A 23,322-nucleotide genomic window follows, 5' to 3' on the forward strand; every position below is an offset into this window, starting at 1 on the left:
ACTAAGGGAGCATCATTTTGAAAATATGGAGGCAATTATTCTTTCAAGGAGGAAAAGTGGCAAACCAACAGAGAGGCCTGACCTTAGGATGTGGGAGACTTAAATAGGCAGGTAAGGGGAGGGGAGGAGCCAATAGAGTGAGCTTGGGTTTTTGAAGAAGTAACTGATGGAGTCGATCCCAGGAGGGTGAGGAAGGATGGAATCAAGTGCTCGGTGGAAAGAAGGGCTTTGGCTTGTGTACAGACTCGTTGTTGCCCCCCTGCCCCGAGAACCCCAGCTCAGCCCACCTGGCTTCTTAAGGTGGCTATGGGCCTTGGCTACTTGTCTGGTTTCATGAGCAGAGACTCTCTAGCGATGGCCCAGGCCAATCTCACAGTATCAAACCCTGGCCTCTGCTCCACCGACGAGGAAGCCAGCATCGATGGAGTTAAGCAGCAGGGAGAAACCACTGCACCTGCGAGCTTCCGACTCCCTGCGATGCCACCCAAAAGGGTCTGTGTCATACAACTTTGGTCTCTTGGGAGAGAAAATGCTTTGTGAGGCTGGCTCTGAGCAGGAGGAGTGTAAGATGGAAAGGAGACAGCAGATCAATGGATCGTTCTTCCTGCTCCAAACTGCTTCCTGAGGCTGGGCTTCCCTGGAGAAGTCTTGCCTGTGCAAGCCACCATCTGTGTTTGCTGTCAAACTGCTGCGGGCTGCGCGATCCCCCTCCATGTGTTTCTTTTCTACGTTCCTCCTCCCCAACCTCATTTCTCTTCGCCCGTCTTCCCTGGAGTCCCTGGGGCTGCACCTTCCATCTCTCGATAATAGCATGGACTCTTTCTCCGCGGTCTGGGATGAAGGCAACTTGTGCAGAAGAGGAAGGCTTCTTTCTCTGTGAAAGGAGAGCACAAGAGGAGAACACCAGGCCCGTGCGTTCAAATTTCTAAAAGAGGAGGCAAAGAGAGGATTGGAGTTGTAACGGCAGTGTGCAATGCTGGTGTGGTGGTGGCTAGGGTCTGTCGAATTGGTTCAGATGCGCAGCAGAGCCTGTGCACCACAGAACGAAACGCTGCCCGGTCTTTTTCAGCAGCCTCACAATTGCTGTGTTTGATGCATTTCTACCACGGTGCATTTCTACCATTTGATGTGTTAGATGCATTTCTACCATTTCTGGCCACGGTGTCCAGCCCTGTGGTTGAGGGTCTTCTTCTGTTTTCTTCTGGTTCAATACAGACCCCTCAATGAAAAAATGGATTTGATTTCTAAATTCTCTTTGTTTTAAAAAATTCCCTCTGCCACATCATCACACTTGGTATTCCCCACCTCAGATATGTATGTAGCTCCCCGTTCTGTCCTAGCTTCTGTCCTAGCGTAGGTGAAGGTTAGAGGTGTGTGATCACCTGGGATGTGAAGAGTTTTGCTAACATGCAGGCTGTATTGGAAAGTGCATTGAGGCAGATGCAGGTAGATTAAAATGTAACATCCTACCATTTGATCTTCCTTTGGAGCCCTTTATATTTGGTCTAGTTTTTAATATTTTCTGCTTTCTTTTCTATTGAGATTTGTATCTGTTTTACTTTGTTATTCATTTTAAGTTTTTGTTGTTGTTTGTTTGTTTTTTAATGATTTTTTTTGTTTTTTGTATATTAAATTTTACCAGGATAGGTAAATCTATAGAGACATTAACTGGATTAATGGTTCCTTAGAGGAGGTTGGGGGGAAATGGGGAGCTAATAATGATGAGCTCAGGATGGAAGAAAATGTTCTAAAACTGATTATGGGTATGATTGTACAACTCTTCTAGAAGTAATTGATCTATTGAATTGTATGATACGTGAATTATATGCCAATAAAACCTCTGGGAAAGCAAATGGATTTAAATTACAACGACAAAAACATTGAAATGCTCACTCCTTAACACTTTAATAAAGTTTTGTGAGGCAGATTTGCCTCGTTCGATAAATAATTTTATTTCTTGAGAAAAAACAAGAAAAGTGTTACTAGCTTCCATGAAGCACAAAAGGTTGAACACAGCGAACACCAATGGATGCCCTCAGTAATGAGCTCCTCACTCCCCCCTACTCTGCTTCTGATATGCACTTTACAGACGCGATGTCACGCGATCCCTAGCACACCCTTAGGAGAGAAAGGTTGTTTTCACCCTCGGGTTATCAATGAGAAGAGCGTATCGGTTCGGTCATTGTATCAGGACGTGAGTTGAGCTCCTTTCGATTGGACAGCTCTTAGACCACCTGCCACTCAAAAAGCTTTGACTCAAAGTCAGGGAGGATCAACGTTCCAACTCTATAACAGAAGCACACTCCATCTGGGGTTTAGAAACTGGACTGTTTGCAAGAGCAGGAGCTCGTGCCCCTGAGACGACCAGTATATCCCAAATCCTTGTGCAGCTACGGAAAATGTCTTTGGATGGCCCAGAGCAAAGGAACCAAACTCACGGCCATTGGGCGATTCTGAATCATGGCGTCTCTCTAGGACAGGCTAGAACTGCCCCTGCATGTGTCTGAGTCTGTAAGTCATTATGGGAGTGGAAAGCCTCATCTGTCTCCCACGGAGCCGCTGGTGGTTTTGAACTGCTGACCCTGAGGTCAACAGTCCAACATGTAACCACTCTGCCACAGGATTGCCTGGGACCCTGGCAAAATGAGCTCATCTGAGTGATCTGGGGTTGCTCTTTTTAAAATGTTCTGCCAAATTAACACATAATTGCACCAGACAAAGTAGCCAGGGGTTTATAAACCTCAAATCTTAAAAAAATTATGCTATGTCTGCAATGAAGTCGTCTATAGGCTGTTGGTGCCACCGCTCATCTGTAAGTCACACAGTGGTGGCTTACACATTGCTGGGATGCTAGAAGAGGGGCTGCCTGTAATTCAGCTACCAGCAAGATCCCCTTGAGTGGACAGGTTGTTGTAGAACTTCCAGAGTAAAATATTGTTTCAGATTGGACATTGGTGTGGATTGAATTGTATCGTCCCAAATGAGATATTGATGTCCTAACCCCTAGTAATGATAAGTTCGGCCTTGTTTGGAAGCAAGGCCTTTAAAGATATTATCAGTTAAGCGGCCATTTGGTATGAGTTCGAATTCAATATGGTGGGTGTCCATATTTAAATAGAAGAGACACAGAGAGGGAAGACAGGGCCATACATGGGGAGTGATCCATCTACAAGCCAAGGCACAGCAGGCTTGCCCATCATGACCTCTCTAGAGGCACAGGTCAGATCCTGTCTCTGGGCTCTCAGAAGGAATCCACACAGCACACGCCTTGGTTTCAAACTCCGAGCCTCCATGGAGACTACCACTCTTGTAAGCCACTCAGTGTGGGTTCACTCTAGAAAATGAATAAGGACATCATTCTAAATTGTGCAGTCTCTCTTCAAAGCAGGTGGGTGTTCAAATCCCAGCTATCCTAGTGACAATCTTTGTGGCCTTAGACCAGCTGCTTCCTCTGTCTCAGTCTTCTCTTGTCCAACATGGGAAAAGAAGGCCTGTCTCAAAAGTCTGCGGCAGGGATGAGATGAGCTCACATACCTGTGAGCAAATAAAGCAAACACACAATAAATGAAGATAGCTCTTCCCCTTGGTGCCTGGATTCCTTAGGAAAATCACTCATCTGTGTGGCAGTTAGACTTTTATGACAACCTGCACGTGTGTAGGGGTAGAGCCCAGACTATCAACTTGAGGGTGCCTCCTGGGAAGCGCGCCCTTTTTTCTAAGAGAGACACCGAGGACTCCACCCTTTTCCTCTGCCTCATCTGCCTCATCTGCTTGCTGGAACTCTGCCTGCTTCCAGGGGTGGCCTCATGTGGTCCACGGACCCTAGGAGCTCTTCGCACCCTGCCATGTTTCCGCTGACTTTGGATCCACATGACTCTGTACCCATCAGCCTGTGGCCTCCGGCTTCCCACTTCAAGTCTCCGCATCATCAACCTGCAGCTACAAGAGTCTGAACAGGGCCAGCATCCAGCCTACGGGCTTGAGTTGGACTGGGCTGAGATGCCTTCTTGATATAAGATTACTTGTTGATATAAAGCTCTTTCTTAGACATCTATGAGTGCCGCTGGTTTTATTTCTCTAGACAACCCAGCCTAGCACCTTCTGCGATGCCCTCAAGGCCTCCAATCCTCCCTCAAGGGTTATTTCAGTCTTACTTGAATGTCCTGCATAGATGTTTGGGGCTTGCGTTGTACTGTTTAGGCATGCTTCCTTATTGTCTATCAAATTCCCATTCTTACTGCTATCAGGTATTGTGCCTCTAGTGGTCCCTTTCTCCATCTAAGTTGCTTTTCTTTTCTTTGAAGTCTGAAAACCAGCTCACCGAGTTCATCAGAATTGTATTTGACATCAGTACATTGGTTCCCCATCAAACTTTGGGAAGCTTTTGCCTATGCAAAAAAGCACAGGCGTTTTTGAGACCAGAGATGTGTTCTTCATCCAGCCTGCTTGGCTTGCTTTTCTGTTGTGTCTCTGTCCAATCTCCCTGCTCATCCCTTTATGGGTTTTCCCTAGCTTCAGTCACGTTCCGGAAGGATTAGGATGCTAGATAAACTACATCCAGCATGGGTGAGATATGGTTGGACAGCACAGCAACAATCACGTACCAGATGAAGGCCTTTGACCCTGTGAGCCACATCATCTTGTGTTTCATGATACGTGATGTACGGTTCCCCCCACCCAACTGTCCGTTTGTCATATTGTGGTAAGATGCATACTGCTCTAGTGCATAAGCCATGCCATCTGTATTTCAAATACCAGCAGGATCACCCAGGGTGGACAGTTTTGCAATAGAGCTTCCAGATGAAGACCTCCTAAAGAGAGAGGCCTGGAGACGGACTTTTGAAACTTAGCCAAGAAAAGTCCTGTGGATCACCGCAGACCCTCTTATGATAAGACAGCATGGGGCTCGGCCATGTTTTATCCTCTTGTGCGTGGGGCAGCCCTGAGTGGAAGTGGTCTCTATGGCAGCTAATGATGACAACAAGAACATTCATCCGGAGACTTCCGCCCACCCCCCATTCTGGAATCTGTAGAGAAACATGTTAATGCAAACACCCAGAGGAGATAGGACGGGGTGGGTGATTTACTTAAAAGAGAAGCAGTCTGGAGCTATTTTTAGCTCAGCCCATCCCTTGGTTTATTGGGACGTTGGTGCATCATTTGGCTTGTTTATAAGGAGCCTGCGTATAAATACACAAACAGTCAGACTTTCCATTCAAAGTTGGAGCCTCTACCCGGCTCCCCTCGGTGCCATGGCACTGTCATTTGGTTCCTATGCTTCCACTCTGTAACCCGGCGAGAGCCCGGGCTGTGATTCCATATGGCTGGCCACCAGCTTCCAGCCCCAAAGGGCTTTGATGTTGCCTTTCAAGGGGAGTCCCAGGAGGGCTGCAGGAAGAGGATCAGACAAAGGGGGTGCGAGGGGCCTGTGCCCCCCACCAACAGGAGAGGAGGTTTGCCTGACGGCAAAACCCCGCATCCGTCATCCCATGGGGAATGGAAAGTAATCCATGCTGACCAAGCCCAACAATTTCCACTGCAACTCTACAAACCCAAGTGCTGGTAAAATTGTACGAATTCCACTCTGCTGTGTGTGGAAAGATGGTTATGTTAATGAAATTATGCTTTAAATTAGCTGAACATATTCTCAAAAGAAAATTCCTTGCTGAAATTATATATTGCAGATTTTGCGGTCTCCTTGCTCTGCAATTTAGCAGCATGCTGTTATTATTTGGCATTTAATGAGGACCAGAAAACACTCTGGGTATGCCTCCCTTTGGTGCAGAAACAATAAAAGCAAGGCTTCCTTCTCCCCTCCCTTTATTTTTGCCTATTAGGGATAAATAAAACCCCTCTGGTATCAGGATTCCCTAGGTGGTACAAATGGTGAATGTGTTCAGCTGCATACTGACCAGAGGTGCCTCAGAAGAAAGGCCAGGTGATCTACTTCCGAAACACATCAGCCACGGAAAATCCTAGAGAGCACAGTTCTGCTTCCACACACAGGAGTTGGAGCTGGCGTCATAGCACCCGTTTGGTTTGGTCTGTTTCCTAGATCTGGTCACTCTGAGACCGATGGCCAGGGCCTCAGGTGAGAAAGGAATTCAAAAAAAAAAAAAAAAAGGAGACTCCAAGAAGGTATTCTATCTCTTCCCCATCTTTCCTTTCCACAAAATCCCCCATCAGGGACTCTCGGAGTGCTCATGTAGGCGGAGCCTGAGGTGCTGTCCTTTAGGAGCAGCTTTTCTATCAAGGGGCAATCTGTAACAATTGCCTTTTGTTTTATTAATATTGCTACCGACTGTGAAGTTGTAAAATCCTGGCTTCTGCTCTTGCTTCTTTGAGCAAGTTCATAGGAGAAGACTCCAGTTAAGGGGTGTATTTTCTGCTAATAGGGCTCCCATATCACACCCCCCACCTCCCGCCAGGTCCCTGTCTGAAATGCTTGCTCATTGTATAGTCATCAGGTGCCATGCTGTGGCAGGGAAGGACTGGAGAACATCAGAAAGTCCCCAAAGCCACATATAAAATAGGGGAGGGGGAGGTTGACGGCAATTAGGTATTTATGTGCATATTCTATAATATCAAAATTACCAGCCCATACATGTTTTATTGGTCCCTCTTCAGACATATAAAGAAAAACGATGCATTTTATAGTGGCAGCGCCAACAGCGAAAGAGGTAGTTGGAAACTAGTGCTGGAGCATGGTTGTGAGTTTTCTCAGAAGCAAACCGAAACACAGACAAGCAAAAGCCAACTCGCTTGCCTATCAAACAAACACACTGCCAGGAAGGCGATTCTGACTCACAGCAACCCTGTAAGACAAGAGAGAAGTGCTCCAGGGACTTTCCGAGACTCTTGGTCATTACTGCAGCAGCGCATCGCCTTACTCTTCTCCCTTGGAGTAGTGGCTGGTTGGTTTGAACAACCGACCCTGTGGTTAGTAATCAATGCTTATCCCACCTCAGCATCAGGGCTCCTTAATTTAGCTATAGCTAAATCTATTTCAGACCCAGCTTAATGTATGTCATGTTTGAGGTTTATAAATTCTAGCTAATTTGCTTGGTGAGATTATATGTTATTTTGGCAACTCTGAAATCTTTTAAATGACTTCCAAAATCAAATTCACTGCCATGGAGTTGATGCCAACTCTTAGTGACCTGATAGGACAGGGAAGAACTGTCCCTGTGGGTTTCCAAGACTGTAACTCTTTAAAGGAGTCGAAATCCCTGTCTTTTTCACCTTAAACAACTGAATGGAGTCTTGATTCCCACAGGTAAGCAAGTACTTACGGCATAAACAATAATACTACTGGAGGTGAATTCAGGCGGGAAAAAGACACACATGTGGAGACTTAATTTCAAAATCTACTCAATCCTCATTAAGTAATAGGCATTAAGTACTCTGTGCAAGCCAGCCATCTAGCCTGCATTAGAGCCATCTGTTGGCGCTTTAGGTAAACCTGTCAGAGGCGTGAGCCTGGCAGATACCAAAGTCTGCTCTGCCGGGATCAGACACGAGGCGCTCTGAACTGGAGATGCCCGGATGTGTTGTGTTTGGGTGGCATTGGGCTTTCACCATTTTGAATCTGAATCCTTTGAGCTGGGGGCACATACAACCTTATTACGAAAATAACGTGCATGTCATGTCGTCTTTGGCCAACCTCGCCCCCCAAACTCGAGGTGTTTTGGTAAATATGCAGTGCTAGTATTTCGCACATGCTGCTGTGGGAAAACAAGCAAAATAGTACGCTAAGGAAAATGGCGAGAAGGGCATAGTTGGCAACAAAACCACATACAGCACATCTGCTATTTGCTAGAATGACCAGGCTCCAGTTGTGGGTGACCTCTACCACTCCCTGTTGTCATATACCTGCATGCTTCCCACAGCTGCATTATTGTTCTAGGCCCGAGAGGTATTTATATTTGCAATTCCCAGGCTTTCTTACATCATAGTTTTGCTCTTTGAGAGGCATTTATAATAAAAGGTTATAGCTATATAATATGTACGCCATATATAATTGTCATCCAGAGGTCTGAACCTTTTGAATACAGGCAATCCCCAAGTTACAAATGAGATCTGCTTCTAACTGTGTCGTTAAGAATTTGTAGATCAGTGGGAACAGGCCCATCTGGCTCTTATTGAGCCTGGCCTTCCTGCAACAAGAAGCCATGGTGATGCAGCAGTTCAAGCAGCTCAGCCTCTAACCAGAAAGTAAGGCCCAAACTCACCGAGTGCTCTGTAGGACAAAGATGTTCACATCTGCTTCCCTGACAAGTCTTACTGCCTTGGAAACCCTATGGCGCAGAACCAACTCCTCTGGACTGGGTTTGGTTTGAATGTCAGAAAACATTCAAAGTCTTTTTCAGTGCTTTCAAAGCTGCACGGGCAGCAGGTGAAGGCGACTGTGATAAAGACAAGGTTGCAAGGAGGTGTTGGTTCCCCATTACCTAAGTGGAGAAACATTTTCATCACATCAAAGCAGGGCTTCAAAGATCGTGGCGCTCCACTCAAAGACGGCAGCTGATGGAGCTGCTCTGGATGGGTGAGGTTCTCCACCGTCCCACCAATCATCCAACCAGGCTCCTGAAGGGGCTCCTTAAGTCGCCCATTCCTTGGCTTTGACCCATCATCCTTCCTGTCCCAGTGACGGTGACCAATCACGCAAATTGTAAACATTCCAGTCTGGTGCTGTTTCGCTTGTCGGCCATGACAGAACCTGTTGGAAGCGCTGCTTTAAAAGACCAGGGTCTGCCAGTGTTGTGCATCAGACACTACATTAATATTTTCCCACTTGACCTCTATGACCACTAGAACAGGTAGATATTGTTATTGTTTTGTCCATGTTTGTTGGATAAGGCAACCACAACTTAAGCATATAAATAACTCGCTTAAGGTCACAACCTTAGGAATGATGAAAGCGGTATTTGAGCCCACACTTCCTCCTCTCCACTGCATTTGGATTTGATGACCCAGAACTCAAGGCAGGAAGTAGAAAGTGTCCACTTGCTGGATCCATAGATTTCCCTCCTCCTTCTACTTCCCGTCATATGAAAGCCAACTTGATTAGGAAGCTTTTAACGATCACTCTGTATCCTTCTACTTATCATGGACTTACTCATATGCAAGTGGAATCTAGTTCCCTTTAAAGCAGTGGTTCTCAACATTCCTAATGCCACAACCCTTTAATACAGTTCCTCACGTTGTGGTGACCCCCCAATCATAAAATTATTCCCGTTGCTCCTTCATCACTGTCATTTTGCTAGTGTTATGAATCGGGCGACCCCTGTGAAAGGGTTGTTCGACCCCCAAAAGGGTTAAAGTTCCCTGAGATCAAAACCTTGGGGTGATTCATTTTTGTCACCCACCGCCAGTAATAATCAATAGTCATTGAACAAGGATTCTGAAGACAGCACTATTTTCAATACAGAAAACAAAATTGGAGTTTTGTTTGTTTCCTTCCTCCCCAACAGTTTTATGGCGTGCAGTTCACATATCATACAATTCAATAGTTCAATCATATCAAGAAGAGTTGTAGCATCTTCACCACAATCCATTTCAGAACCTTGTCTTCGTTCTTGCACGATCGTGATTAGCTCCCCGTGTCCTCCAAACCTCTCTGCCACCAAAGAACCACCAATCCAGCTACTGTGTCCACAGATTTTCCCATCCTGAATTTAATATAGGGATACACATTAACTAATAAGTGGACTAGAACTAACAAGAATAACAAAGCAACAGACAAAAAGCTTAGTTGAAAAGAAGCAGAAAATATCAAAAAGTCAAGCAAATTGGAACATAGGGGAGATAAAACGATAAGATAAAACATGTTTCCCTAACCATGAGCACCTCACCAGCTTTACACTGCTTTCTGTAGGACAACAGGGCCACCCACACCCCTCAACTGTGATTGGAGGGCATTCCCTGGAGGCTTAATCCATAAGTAGATCCTGCAAGTGGATTTTGGGCTTTTGATTGCTTTTTACTATCTGTATAGACCTTTTCTCCACAATGGCCACAAGAAGTACAGTGTGGAATTAGACATGGGCTTTTGCTTTTGAGGAGCTTACCCATTCCAAAGAATTTATCTTCCTTCTAACTTCTCTAACACCTTTAAGCACCCTAGACCTCATCATCCAACATGTCAAGTGATCTTTTTTTGCAATTGACCCCAGCTCACTTGGCTTTTTGCCTCATCCTGCACTCTCTTAGCAAAATGCCAATGATGTCTGGGACGAATGCTGGAAGTGTGTTCACTGGTTCTGGAACAGGAGAAAGGCGAGGCTTTCTACTCCTATAGAAAGTTGCACTCTTGGAAACAAGCAGGGAATGACCTATCCCATTTCATAGTTCCTCTAGGGTGGTGAGATAATTAAAGTTTATTGTGCCAACCTGGCCAATAAACACATGTGGGGTTAATAGAAGGGCAGAGAGATAAATAGCTTGGTGAACCTCACCTTTCTAGTTCTCGGATCTCTTACTTTGTGATGGTTGGGCAAGGGTGCAGCTGCCTTAGCCAGTTCCCTGCTTCAGCTGACAAGGCTCACTTCCTGCAAGACATCCCCAAAGAGAAGCCACACGGACCTACCCCGATGCAACCCTGGGTGCTGGAGCAGCCATGTGGAGACCCCTGCCAGCACTGAGATGCTTACACATTCACTGACTCAGCTTTCCTCCCGCAGTCGGCATCATTGTGTATGTTTTGTGAGATGGAGGAGGACTTTGCTGGTGTTGGACATATGGGCTAATGTTGGACTTGTGGGCTTGGGCAGTACTGGGTTGGGATGTTTTCTTCATGCGCACTTCACCTTTATATAAAACTCTCTCTTATACATGCGTTTTGGTGGATTTGTTTCTCTAATGTACCCAGACTAACACGGGTGGCTATGAGTCAGAAGGGACAGATGACAGTGACTTTTTTTTTTTTTTTTTTTTAGTGCACTTTCCTTCTAAGGGGATCGATCCCTGGTGGTAAGGTGATTATGTGTCCGAAACCACCAGCTGCTTCTCGGGAGAAAGATGGGACTTTCTACTCCTGTGAAGAGTTAGTCTCAGAAAATCTCAGGGGGCACTTCGACCCTCCCCTAAAAGGGTGTGGAAGAGTTGGCATTGGTTCAATGGCAAGGTGTTTGGTTTGGTTTTGCGTCCTGTCTAAATCCTGCTCTGACCTCCTTCAGAAACTTGCCTTTGGACTATGATGCCACCTCAAGGTGCTGCTAGTCTCCCGTTCCTGAACGGTAACCTTTCTTTCCTTTATCGGCCTTCCTGCCTTGGATAAAAAAGAACAGGACCTTCCCTAATGGGATTCCTTTAGCTTTCACTCCGCGTCTTGATTGCCCTTTACATCACAACTGAAGTTGAGAAAATGTTGCCCATCTTGACCGCCACCGTGGCTCCCTCCACTTCTTAGCCTTAGTTAATTTAGTTAACCTGACTTACAACCCAGTCTCCTATGACCTGACTTCAGACCCCATTATTTCACTGAAACCTTATTAATCTGGCTGCTAACACCTTCCTCAGAGCCCTCAAGGAATGGTGGTTAGAGACTCAGCTGTGAACCAAAAATGTCAAGGTTTTGAAACTCACCCACTGCTCCATGAGAGAAAGATGGGGCAACCTGCGTGTGCTGAGAGTTTGCAGCCTCGGAAGCACTATGGGGAAGTGCTGTGCTATACAGACAGGGCAGTGACCAGTCGACATTGACTCCAGGGCACACAGCATCAGCTATGACTTTCTAAGGAGTGCTGGTGGTGCAGTGGTTAAAGCACTCTGCTGCTCACTCAAGGCAGGGTGTTTGACTGTACCAGCTGTTGAACAGGAGAAAACAGCTGTGGACCTGCTCTGGAAAAGAGCCCAGCCCAGTGGTTCTCAACCTGTGGATTGCGACCCCTTTTGGGGTTGAACGACCCTTTCCCAGGGATCGCCAAATTCATAACAGTCGCAACATGACCGTGAGGAAGTAGCAACGGAAATAATTTTATGGTTGGCGGATCACCACCACATGAGGAACTGTATGAAAGGGCAGGGGGCTTAGGAAGGTGGAGAACCACTGTACCAGCCTTAGAAACCTTGAGGGGTCACTCTGAGTTGATGTTGACTTGATTGCATCCAACAATGACCTTTAATAGCTACGTTGACAGGTGGAATTTTCAGTGCGTATTTGACCCTGTTGAACATGTTCTTCTCCTCAGAACGTCGCTGTCCCTTAGACTGATGACATGGCACGGTCTTCCCTCCTTCACGTCTCTCTGGCTGTTCTCTTCAGCCTCTTGGCAGTCCCCTTTTCCAGGAGGGTTAACATCTCTCAAACGACTTGTCCATTTTCTGGAAACAAACAACAAACAAAACCAACTTCATCGTGGCTCCCATGTCTGTATTTTCAGCCAAACTTTCCCCCAGGTTTTAAAGCTAGATATCTGATATAGTTTATTATGCCAGCCTGGCTGATAAATACAAGTAGGATTAACTGAAGGGCGGAGAGATAATGGCTCAGTGAGCCTCATCTTTCTTGTCTCTTGCTCTTTGATCATCGGACCAGTGTGCGGCTACCTTGCTCGTTTTTTGCCTCAATTTATAGGCTACACTACCTGTTGGACGCCTAGCCTGTGGACTGTGTCTCTGTAAGTTGAGGTCCCTTTAAGGCATCTCTGGAGCTGGGGATTGGCAGTTGGGACTGGTGGTCAGTTGACAGTTGGTGATCTGCCTTGTGATTGGCTGCTGTGCTGAGATAGCCTCACTCTATAAATAGGGGGTGATCTGGCAGCAGAGAGAGAGAAGGACTGCTAGTCTCTCACAATGCTGAGCCATTTGTAGTGCTTATAATTTAACTGTTCATTTGTTATATTTATCTGTATATAATTTAACAGTTCATTTCTTGTTATATATCTAATTATCTTTATAAATAAATATATTTAATTATCAGCAATTTGGTTTTATCTCTCTATAGAACCCTGTCTAACACATTTTGGTACCAGGAGTGGGGTGGGTCAATCGTTTCTAAGGGCTCAATAGCCTCCTCTTCTGGATCATCAGCCCATATGTTCCCATCCCATGTTTCAGGATCCCAACTTTTCCCGATCAATGTTCTCACTTTGGCTTCAGACACTGCTCTAGATCTGCAATTCAGCTGCCGTTGTAATTCAGCCACTCGCATAATGAGACTCTGGACCTGGTTCTCAGCAATGTCAGCTCTTTTGCTAGAGGAGAGAAGGCTCTCCTTTGTAGCGTAGGTGGAAGTTTTCAAATCCGTTAGTCTGCACCTCAGGCGTGCTTCTGAGGCTCTGAGACTATCCCTCTCCTCAATCACACTTTCCATTGTAAGAAGGACCAGCCAACCAGCTTCCCTATACTTGTCACCCTTTCAAAACTCCTGGAAAATATCAAACATACGATCATTCAGAGCCTCTCCTGTAACCTATCCAACTCACAGCGTGGCTGTGAGTTGGAATCCATGGGACTGTATGACGCCAAGCTATTTTCCATCAATTGCTAACCTAAAAGTCGATGGCTTGAGCCACGGTTTCTTCCCTGGAAGAGAGGCCTGATGAACTGCTCCCACTGAGGTCATAGCCAAGAACGATCCTTGATGCTCAGCTTCCTCTGTCTCACAGAGGGGTGCGTAGGTGGCCCACTGACAGTACCAGCAACCTGAGTGCTGACAAACGTGTGCCATCCCTATAACCACAAGTAAGATATGAACTAGTGCCATCAGCTCAGAAAACTCTCTTGTGCCCCCTTGAAAGCAGCCTTCTTCTGATCCTCGTCACTGGCTTCTGTTGTTGGTAGTCTTGCTTTTCACTGAATGGCATATAAATCGAATTATAGTCTGAAGACTTTGAATCAAGCACCTGGAAGTGCATGGTAAAGTGCTTGCTGCTGGCCCAATGGCTGGCGGTTCAAACCACGCCAGAGGCTCCCTGGGAGAAGAACTGGACAGTCTGATTCTGTCAAGATTACAGCCTAGAAAAACACGTGGGGTCACGATGAGCGGCTCTCACTCAGACCCAAACCCAAACCTGCTACCATCAAGTCTACTCCAGCTCATAGCAACCTGATGGGACAGTGTGGAACTGATCATAGGATTCCCCAGGACGTAGCTCTTTGTGGAGGAAGACCATCGCGTCTTTCTCCTGTGGAGTGCCTGCTGATGTCGAACCACATCGTTCTTAGTTAGTAGGGGTTCTGAGGCTAGAAATCCTCCCAGCACCTTTCTCCTGAAGAGGGGCAGATGTGTTTGAACTGCCGGTGGCCGAAGAGCTGCCAACCTTGCAGGCAGTAGTACAAAGCTTAGTAGAATAGTCCTGAAAACACCCTCCCTTAAAGTAAAAAGGAGATTAAGAGACAGGGGTGAGGCAGGGGTGGGGAGGCGGGGCTCCACCTGGAGGTCACCCAGAAGCAAGGACGTTTCTTGCACGCCACCCTCCATTCTGACTTCCAACATCCCAAACTGTGAGAAACTACTGTCCTGATCTTTAAAGCGCTTCACTGTGGTATTTCTCTTATAGCAGCAACTCACTGCCATGGGCCCCACCCCCGTCCATCACTTTTGGGGGTTTGTTGTCCTATTACGAGTTTTTATGTATTGTAAATGTCACTCCTTCTTCAGATTTGTGTTTTGCAAAAACCTTTCCTTAGGCGATGCTTTCTCTCTTCATTCTCTTAACAATGTTTGATTTTTGTTGGTCTGAACTCTTCATTTTGCCATCACTGTAGATTTGCAGGCAGTTGTGAGAAATACTACAGAGAGATCCCGGATGCCCCAGTCTCCCCAGAGTGAAATAGCACAAGCAGGAAACCGGCATTGGTACAGTCCATCGATCTGAATTGGTTCTCACCGGTTTTGCATGGACTCCTTTGGGTGTTCTCTGCCGTTCTACGTCACATGGTGTGATAGTTGCATAATCAGGTGTCAATCTGGGACGTAAGAGGATTAAGAGTGAAGAGGTGGAATCTACTCTGTCAACCGGGTCATAGCCAATGAGGCTTCTGTGTGGGCATGGCCTTCCCCTAAGGATTCTGGGAATTCCAGTATTTCCCCCTTGGAAGCAGGAGACTCCCTCTCTTTGCTGAATCCCTGTCAGACATCCCTGAGGAGAAGCCACTTGGACCTACCTGATGCAGCCCTGGGAGCTGGAGAAGCCACGTGGAGACCCCTGCAAGTGCTGAGATGCTTACACGGCCACTGGATCCAAAGACTTTCTACCTCCTGGCCTGTGATCATCCTACATTCAGCGTCATTGCATGTGTTTCTTGAGTCTGAAGAGGACTTTATAAATTGGTATCAGACATAATGGGCTAATATCGTACTTATGGGCTTGGACTGGGTTGGGATGCTTTCTTACTGTACAATTACCCTTTATATAAAACTCTCTCTTCAACACATGAGTTTCTATGGATTTGTTTCTCTAGTCTACCCCCACTAACACACATGGAGACTCATGTTACTGGCAACCACGGCTGTCCAGATACACAGCAGCTCATCAGAAGGCACCTCAATCTCCTCCCCACCTGCCTAACCCCTGGCAACCACTCACCTGGGCTCCATGTCTATCGTTTGGTCATTCCAAGAATGTTACATAATGAAATCCTACCCTCATGGAAACGTTGAGTCTGGCTTCTCTCACCCATTCCGGACATTCATCCAAGGGGATACATGTTATCAGTAGTTCCTTCATTTTTACTGCTCGGGATCTTTGAACCATTCATTGAAGAATGTTGTTTTCAGTTTGGTGCTATGAGGAAGAAAAACGCCACGAAGAATGGTGTGCAGGTTTTTGTCTGAACACAAGTATTCGTTTCTCTGGGAGAAAGGCCCCAAAATACAATTGCTGGGATGTATGATAACTGCATGTTGAGTTTTGTAAGAAACTGCTAGCCTGGTTTCCATAGAGGCTGTACCTTTCTTTCTTCATAGAGTATACATGCCCACCAACAGTGGGAGTGAGTCCATTTCTCTGGCATCCCCGCCAGCATTTGGTGTTATCGCTCTTTATGTTTTAATCTTCAATGATCCGGACAGGTGCGTCGTGATAGCTCCTTTGGTTTTAATGACGAGCACCTTCCATGGGCTAACCTTATCTTCCAAGGAGCCCAGCCTTGCTTGACATCGTCACTGTGCCGGAAACAGTCCCCCCTGGCTTCAGTTTGGTCGTCTTCCAAACCATTCTCCAAAGTTGGATCAAGTGACCTCCCACAGAACCCACGCTTCCTCCAACACCGTCCCTTGGAATTGCCTGCTGATAATCTGTCCTCTTCAAGCAGGTGAGGGCAGCTTTGCTCCGCCCAGGAACCCCAGCTGGCCTGTAGCAGAGGTAGAAAGACCTAAGTGGTAAAATGGCATGAAGGTACAGAAAACAAGAAAAAGAAAGGATGGATAAGGGACCGTGCACGTCAGTGCTGCGAGCCCCATCGGTCCACTGCGCCAGCCCCTTTCAGCCCGGAGCCCGGAGCCTTGGCCGGACACAGGGCTCGCTCTCTCCCAGCCCCGCTCCAACGCCCCCACGCCCCCACCCCGCCCCTCGGGGCCGCCTCCCGGGCCCAGAAGCCAATTAGGGGGAGAGGGCGGGGTCTTGGTTGTCGCGGTGCTCCTTGGGTAGTGTCCCTAGTTACTGTTGCTAAGGCTGCGGGTCGCTGAGACGGGAAAGTTTTGGGAGGCCGGGCCGGAGGGAGGTCAAGGGTCAGTGCCGAGCCGTGGAGGAGATGGTGAAGCAGACGATCCAGATTTTCGCCAGGGTGAAGCCCACTGTCCGGAAGTACCAGCAAGGGGTACGGGCCGGAGCGCGGAGGTCGCGCTGCGGCGGGGCCTCGGGCCGGGGTGGGGGAGGGGCTGCCCGCGAGGGGTCGGTCCAGGTGGGAGGCACCTGGTCTGGCGCTGGATCCTGCTGGGCGCACCGACAGACGCAGATGTCTGTCGCCGCACGGGGGTGGAAGCTGGGTTTAAGTGCATGCGTGTCTGAGAAGATGCAGCTAGAGCTACGCAAAGCGCACACTGGGGCTCGTTCTCTCTACAAAGTGGGCCCTGAGTAACGTGAGGCAGGTGACATTCTGCGGCAGAAGCAGGGACCTTGACGGAAGTACATTGCAGAAATAGTAGGCGAGCCTTTGCTGGGCTCCGGGGCCTAACGGATGGCTCCTGTTCTACTTTACCTGTTTCTTAGACGAGGCAAAACTGGGTCTGGAAAAGAATGTAGTTATTCTTAACACTTCTTGAGAAATGGTCTTGTGGCAGGCGCTTGATCTTCATTTTCTCTGATTCTTACAAGAACCCTGCCAGGTGGGAGCCACTTGTTTCATAGATACAGACAAACAAAAAATGCAAAACCATGAACTCACTGCCATGGAGTCGATGGCCACCCCTGGTGACCCTATATGAACGGTCCCTGCGTTCCTGGGACTGCTTATGGGAGTACAAAGCCTCATCTTTCTCCCACTGACCAGATGGGGATTTTTCATGGTTGACCCCACAGTGAGTAGGCCACATGCATAACCACTACATGTGACCAAGCCACCTGAGTGGTGGATGGCGGAACTGCCCTTTGAATTAGGTCTTGGTGGCAAGGGAGAAAGGTGGCGAACAGTTCTACCCTGCTGTCTAGGGTCGCTAGGAGTCCTCGTTGACTCAATGACAGAGAATTTGGTCTGGTTTTGGTTTTTGATTGCAAAGCTATTTGCATTTCTTACAAAACCTTCCAACGTGAGGATTTAGGCAAGGCAGCTTAAGTTCAATCAAACGGCATTGCTGCTCGGCTTCTAGTTCCTGTAGTATGGTTTATTCCCAACAAGACGTGCACGTATGCATGCCTCAGCCGAGTGGTCTAGACTACTTGTCTTAGTCTTATTAGACTCCTAGCGACCCTGTAAGACAACACAGAAATGCCCTTGTGGGTTTCTCAGATGGTCAGCCTCTATGAGAGTAGCAAGCCTCATCTTTGCCGAGAAGCAGCTGGTAGTTTCAAACTGCGACCTTGTGATTAGCTGCCTAACACCTAACTCATGGCACCACCTGGGTCTCTAGGAGTCAGAATTGATTTGTTGCCTGTGAGTCGTCGATTTTGATTTTGCAGTCTTATTAAGAGTGCCTTCGGGGAAAACATCCCGTCAGAGAGGGGCCTCAGAGGGGCCAGTTAACAGAAAGGTCAGGTTAGAAGGTTTTGGTGATGGTTTTTGCGACTCTAAGCGGGTAATCTTGGTCAATTTTCTCGAAGAATGCAGTACAGTCATGAAGAAGTTTTAAGAGAGTTGAGAACTGCATTGGGGAGAATAAAGCCAGGGAAGTTTTGATGAAGAATTATTTTTCACCATCATGACAGTGCATGTCCTAGAACACCATTGGAAAACCTTACATTATCTGCCCGACAGCTCTGATCCTGCCTCTCCAAACTTCCCTTTGTTCTCCAACCTCAGAGTCCCTTGAGGATGCTAAAAATGCCATTTTGATGTGGTGTTCACGAAAGAGTGCAGGATTTTTCCAGAAAGATGTAGAGAGATGGAGGCTGTGTACGGAAGCGTATAGACCTAAATGGAGGACATGCTGAGAAACAATAGCTTAACACTTAGATGTTTGTAATATAATGAAGGTTTCTGTGATTGGGGGGGGGGCTTATAGCCTCATTGTGGAGCAAGGGGTATCATGGATGGCATTAGATAGATCTTGCCTTGGGGTGGGGGGTGTGGAGAGTACCAGAAAGATGCTTGCTTGTGTCTTGTGGATGATGCTAAGACATTTGACTGTGTAGATCATAAAATGGGGTGGGGGTAGGGGGGTGGGTTGTTATTCCATTTTAAAGAAGTGGAATTTCAGAACATTTAACTGTGCTGGTGCAGAACCTGTAAACAGACCAAGAGGGGATCGTTCAAGTGAAACAAGGGAACATTGCATGGTTTAGAATCAGGAAAGCTGCGCTTCAGGGCTTCTCCCCGTACATCTTCAACCTGTAAAAGGAGCAAATACTCGGAGAAGCTGGAGTGTATGAAGAAGAACCTGGCACGAGGGCTGGAGAAAGGCACCTGAGAACCCTGTGATATGCAGATGGTACAGCCCTGCGTGCTGAAAGCGAGGGGGACTTGACACACTTGCTGAGGACCACCACAGACTGCAGCCTTCGTTATGGATTATAAAGTGATGTGAAGAAAACAAAGACCCTCACAACGGGGCCAATGGACAACAGCACGATGAGCAGAGAAAAGAGAGAAATTTGCAAGGATTTCACTTTCCGTGGATTCACCCTCGTTGCTCATGGAAGCAGCAGTCAAGAAATCAAAAGAGACGTATGGCATTGGGCAAATCTGCCGCAGCTCTTCTAAGTGGTGAAGAGTGAGGACGTCACTTGGAGGATTACGGTGTGCCTGACTGCAGCCATGGTATGTTCAGGCCCCTCGTGTGCTCGTGCACGCTGGACGGTGACTAAGGAAGACCAGAGGAGAAGGGACGCATTTGAATGATGGCCCCGGCGAGGAATGTTCAAAGACTGTTGGAAGAACCAGCAGACCTGTCTTAGTGGAAGCACAGTCAGAACCCCCTTAGAACTGAGAATGGCCAAACATTGTCTCATGGGCTTTGCACTTGTTATCAGGGCAGACCAGTCCCTGTAAAAGGGCACCGGGTTTAGTAAAGTAGAGGGGCAGGGTCAAAAAAGAAGACCCAGGCAAGGTGGATTGAGACAGTGGCTGTAACAACGGGCTTGAACAGAACAATTAGGAGGGCAGGACAGGACCTGCTATGCCTAGGGGCCCTGTCCGTCAGAGGTGACTGGGTCGCATCCAACAAAAACAGTGGTTTTGTTGAATTCACCCTTGTATTAGTAATAGTTTACCTCCTGGCCCAAATCTTTAACTTTCCTCTACCTGGTAGGATCATCTCATAATTCAGTATTTTCCTAATGCCATGCCCAGTATTTAAAACAAGGACAAGATTGTGTCTCCTTCACCATCACCATCAGTCCTCTTGCTCAGGGGATGCATTAGGAGAAGGAGCGTGTGAAGATCCCAAAGGCTTTTCTGTCTTTTTCAGAAGAAAAAGGAACCACGAGTTTTCCTCCTCTTAGGCAAGCTGAACAAGAAGGGAGTTTAACTTCCTTTTTTTTAAAAAAAAGAATTCTATCATGTGTGACCTTGCTCCTCTCCCATATTCTTAGCTAAAAATGTCGAGCTGAGCTTACCCAGACTCAACACTCAGAGGCAGGTGTTTGTCAATATAAAGAGCACGCGTGGGGGATGTGTGTGTGTGCGTGTGTGTGTGTAGAAGTTTAGGGGGCTGATGTTTAACCTTGTGCGCAATATTGAATTTTCCCTTTCCTAAAATTACATTATTTAAATATCTGCACATGCTTTCTGTCACATTTCTTTGGTGAGAGCCTGTGGGATGGATTATTAGATTCTCCAGTGGTTATTTTCAGGGGTCACATGAGATCTTCGTAATGTCAAATTTTCCCAGGCGAAGACCAGTATCTCTCTCTCTGGTGAAAACATGGCGACTATTGAATCAATAGATTCACCTCCTCTCTTAGAAAGCTCACGTTTCAGCTCCGTATCTTTTTATCCCCTGCAAAAGTTGGACATATCGTTGTGCCTATTATTGGGAGCCCAGAGTGACTGGAAGATGTTTTCTTTCTGGCCTTGTCATTTTGTGACTCCGTGACTTTATTGGTCTCATTCCCGAAGGTACTTTAAAAGAAACTGCAACCATTTATAGGTCAATAAGGAAGATCTGTAAGATGCCCTTTGGTGATTTGAACAATGATGATGCCTCTCTTTTCAATTTTGGACAGCGTTTTTTACATTTCCAAACATGTTCACAATCATGATTGCATTTGCTCTGATTGTCTTCTAAGAGCAAATGAGCCTATCTCAAATAATGCATATTTTATGACTACAGGTAGATAACCAGTAAGTGACACTCAGCAAGTTTTCTGGTAATAAGGGCAAGGTCCTTAATGTTCCAAAGAATGAGTTCTTAGAGTGATGGAGGGGCATCGTGCCTACTGCTGGGATGGATTTGCCTGGGGGGTTGCCTGCCTCTGTCTTCTGCAGTACAGAGTATTTTACTGAATGGTACCTCTCACTGCTGCATGCATCACACTTCACACGTCCATTCCACTCACCTGTTGAGCCGAGAAGCATCGTTCTCATTTTGCTTTGTTTTCATGTCCTCCCCTATAGAAGATAAGTTTGAAACCTAGTCAGAAAATCTTGAACCTGAAGCCATTAACTACCCACACTTTCATTTTATGGGACGACATTTTTCCTACATAGTCTTCACACTTTTAAATGAGAGGTTTCCATACAAATCTACTTTGGAAAATGATTCAGCCGTCGGGAGCATCTTTCACTTGCTTAAGATGACTCCCCACCCCCAACACACACACACACACACACACACACACACACACACACACCCACCACCACCACCACCACCCCCTTAAAATCAAGCATCTAAATGGGTCTTAAACAGGAAGTATTGCCTGCTAGAAAGAATTTTATTTCCTGGTGAAAGACAAGACGTCTTTTTAAAAAACCTCTAAATGTTAACAAGTAACCTTTTTATGGCGCATTACAAAATACTTCCCTTACCATGACATCATCCCATCCTTCCAGCAGGCCGCGGATTTTACGCAGGCGCAAGGAATGTGAATTCGGAAAGCAGTGGCTGGTGGCGCAGCTGGCGACTTGAGCTCCGCCTTGGATCTTTCGACACCAAATCTTACGCTCTTCATTTTTTCACATGACCTCTTGATAGGGTTGACGCTTGTTTTCTCTGGCCAATAACTTGGGGAATAAGGAAGCCAAGAAGAGAATGGGAGACTAATAGAGTTGTTAGGATGCGGGTTAAGCTGATCTCTGCGTATAAGCTTAGAGAGGCGAAATGGTTTACCCCGGGTCACTTGCCAATTAGTGTCTGAGCTGGGACCAGAACCCAGAAAAAAGGCATCAAAGACGTATGTGCCTTTTGAAACTACAAGCCTTTTTTCAACTCTCTGAATATGTCTTCTGGAAGCTTGGGGTTCTTTGAACGTAACTTGAATCAGAGCATTCTTGTGAGCTCTCTGAGAAGGCTCAGATCTAGCCCTTTTATCTCTGTGGCTAACTTTTCAGAAACGCTCTGAAACCGTTGTTGGATGCAGTAAAATGCTACTTTCTGGTACATAATCCCCACGCAATACTTAGGACCCATGTTACTGTTGTCAGGGCTATTTGTGTATCAGCAACAACAGAGACCCTCAGATGCTCCAATTTGAATATTAGATCGTTCAAAAATGATTTGAGCTTGGATGAACCATTTATTTAGGCTTCTTTCTTCTTGTTCAGTTCCATATATCTGCTTGAGTCCACTCACAGATCCAAGGAGAATGTTGTCCAAGTGAGGCAACTTACGACTTTTCAATGAATAACTTTTTTAAAGTGCCATTTGACTTGACCTATATCATAGGTCAAGTCACATTTTTAACATTTGCCTTTTGTGTCCATATTTATAGATCTATTCTGTTGATGAAGATGAAAAATCAATACCGAGCTTGGAAATTATCTTGCCACGTGATTTGGCAGATGGGTTTGTGAATAACAAGCGAGAAAGCTACAGATTTAGGTAAGTGGAGATCGCTCCTATGCTACTGTTTTATTATTGAGCCAACTCTGGTACACGGTCCATTGTGAAGTCAGGAAGGTGCCTGGGAGGGATACTAGGTCAAGTGTTAGACTATTAGCTGCAGGGTCGCAGTTCAAACCCACCAGCCACTCTATGGGGAAAGAGGAGGCTGAGTGAAGAAGACCATTGTGGCCATCCTAGGGGGAGCAGTTCTACACCACCCTGTAGGGTTGCTGGATGGACTCAGTGGCCATGGGCGAGTGAAGCTCTTAGTGTCTTCTATATGGTGAATGCAGTATGGCAGTATGGCAGTCTATCTCACTTAGTAGATAGAACACAAATGGCCTTTTCCCAATGGGCTGAAGGTTGAAAAGATGGTGTATGTGTGTATCCAAGATCATAGTCTAAGATCTCAGCTTTTCTTTCCCGCCTCTGTTGATCTAGTTCCAGGTCCTTGCCTTAGTCTAGGTAGACTAGAGAAACAAATTCACAGACATACTCATATGTATATAAGAAAGAGGTTGATATACGAGAGCAATTGAATATTAAGAAAATGTCCCAGCCCAGTCCAGATCAAGTCCATAAGTCCAATTTTAGGCCATATGTCCTATGCAAATCTATAAAGTCCTCTTCAGACTCACGAAATACTTGCAATGATGCCGAATGCAGGAGGATCACAGGCCAGTCAGTTGGATGTCTTGTGGACCCAAGGGCATTGTAAGCATCTCAGCACTGGCAGGGGT

The 23,322-nt window shown here is 46.5% G+C and overlaps 1 protein-coding gene across 1 annotated transcript in view; it reads left to right on the forward strand.

Moving 5' to 3' along the window:
- The first annotated feature begins 16,663 nt into the window (after positions 1 to 16,663).
- KIF6 (kinesin family member 6) overlaps positions 16,664 to 23,322 on the forward strand; it is a 501,761-nt gene continuing 495,102 nt past the window's right edge. The window contains exons 1-2 of the mRNA XM_045294777.1: positions 16,664 to 16,764; positions 22,470 to 22,579. Coding sequence (XP_045150712.1) covers positions 16,699 to 16,764; positions 22,470 to 22,579 — 176 coding nt within the window. The 5' untranslated portion in view covers positions 16,664 to 16,698. The remainder of the gene's footprint in view (positions 16,765 to 22,469; positions 22,580 to 23,322) is intronic.

This window comes from Echinops telfairi, unplaced genomic scaffold (assembly GCF_000313985.2).
Source record: "Echinops telfairi isolate 266 unplaced genomic scaffold, ASM31398v2 ScPeMD7_3533;HRSCAF=4204_1, whole genome shotgun sequence".
In the NCBI taxonomy this organism is placed as follows: domain Eukaryota; kingdom Metazoa; phylum Chordata; class Mammalia; order Afrosoricida; family Tenrecidae; genus Echinops; species Echinops telfairi.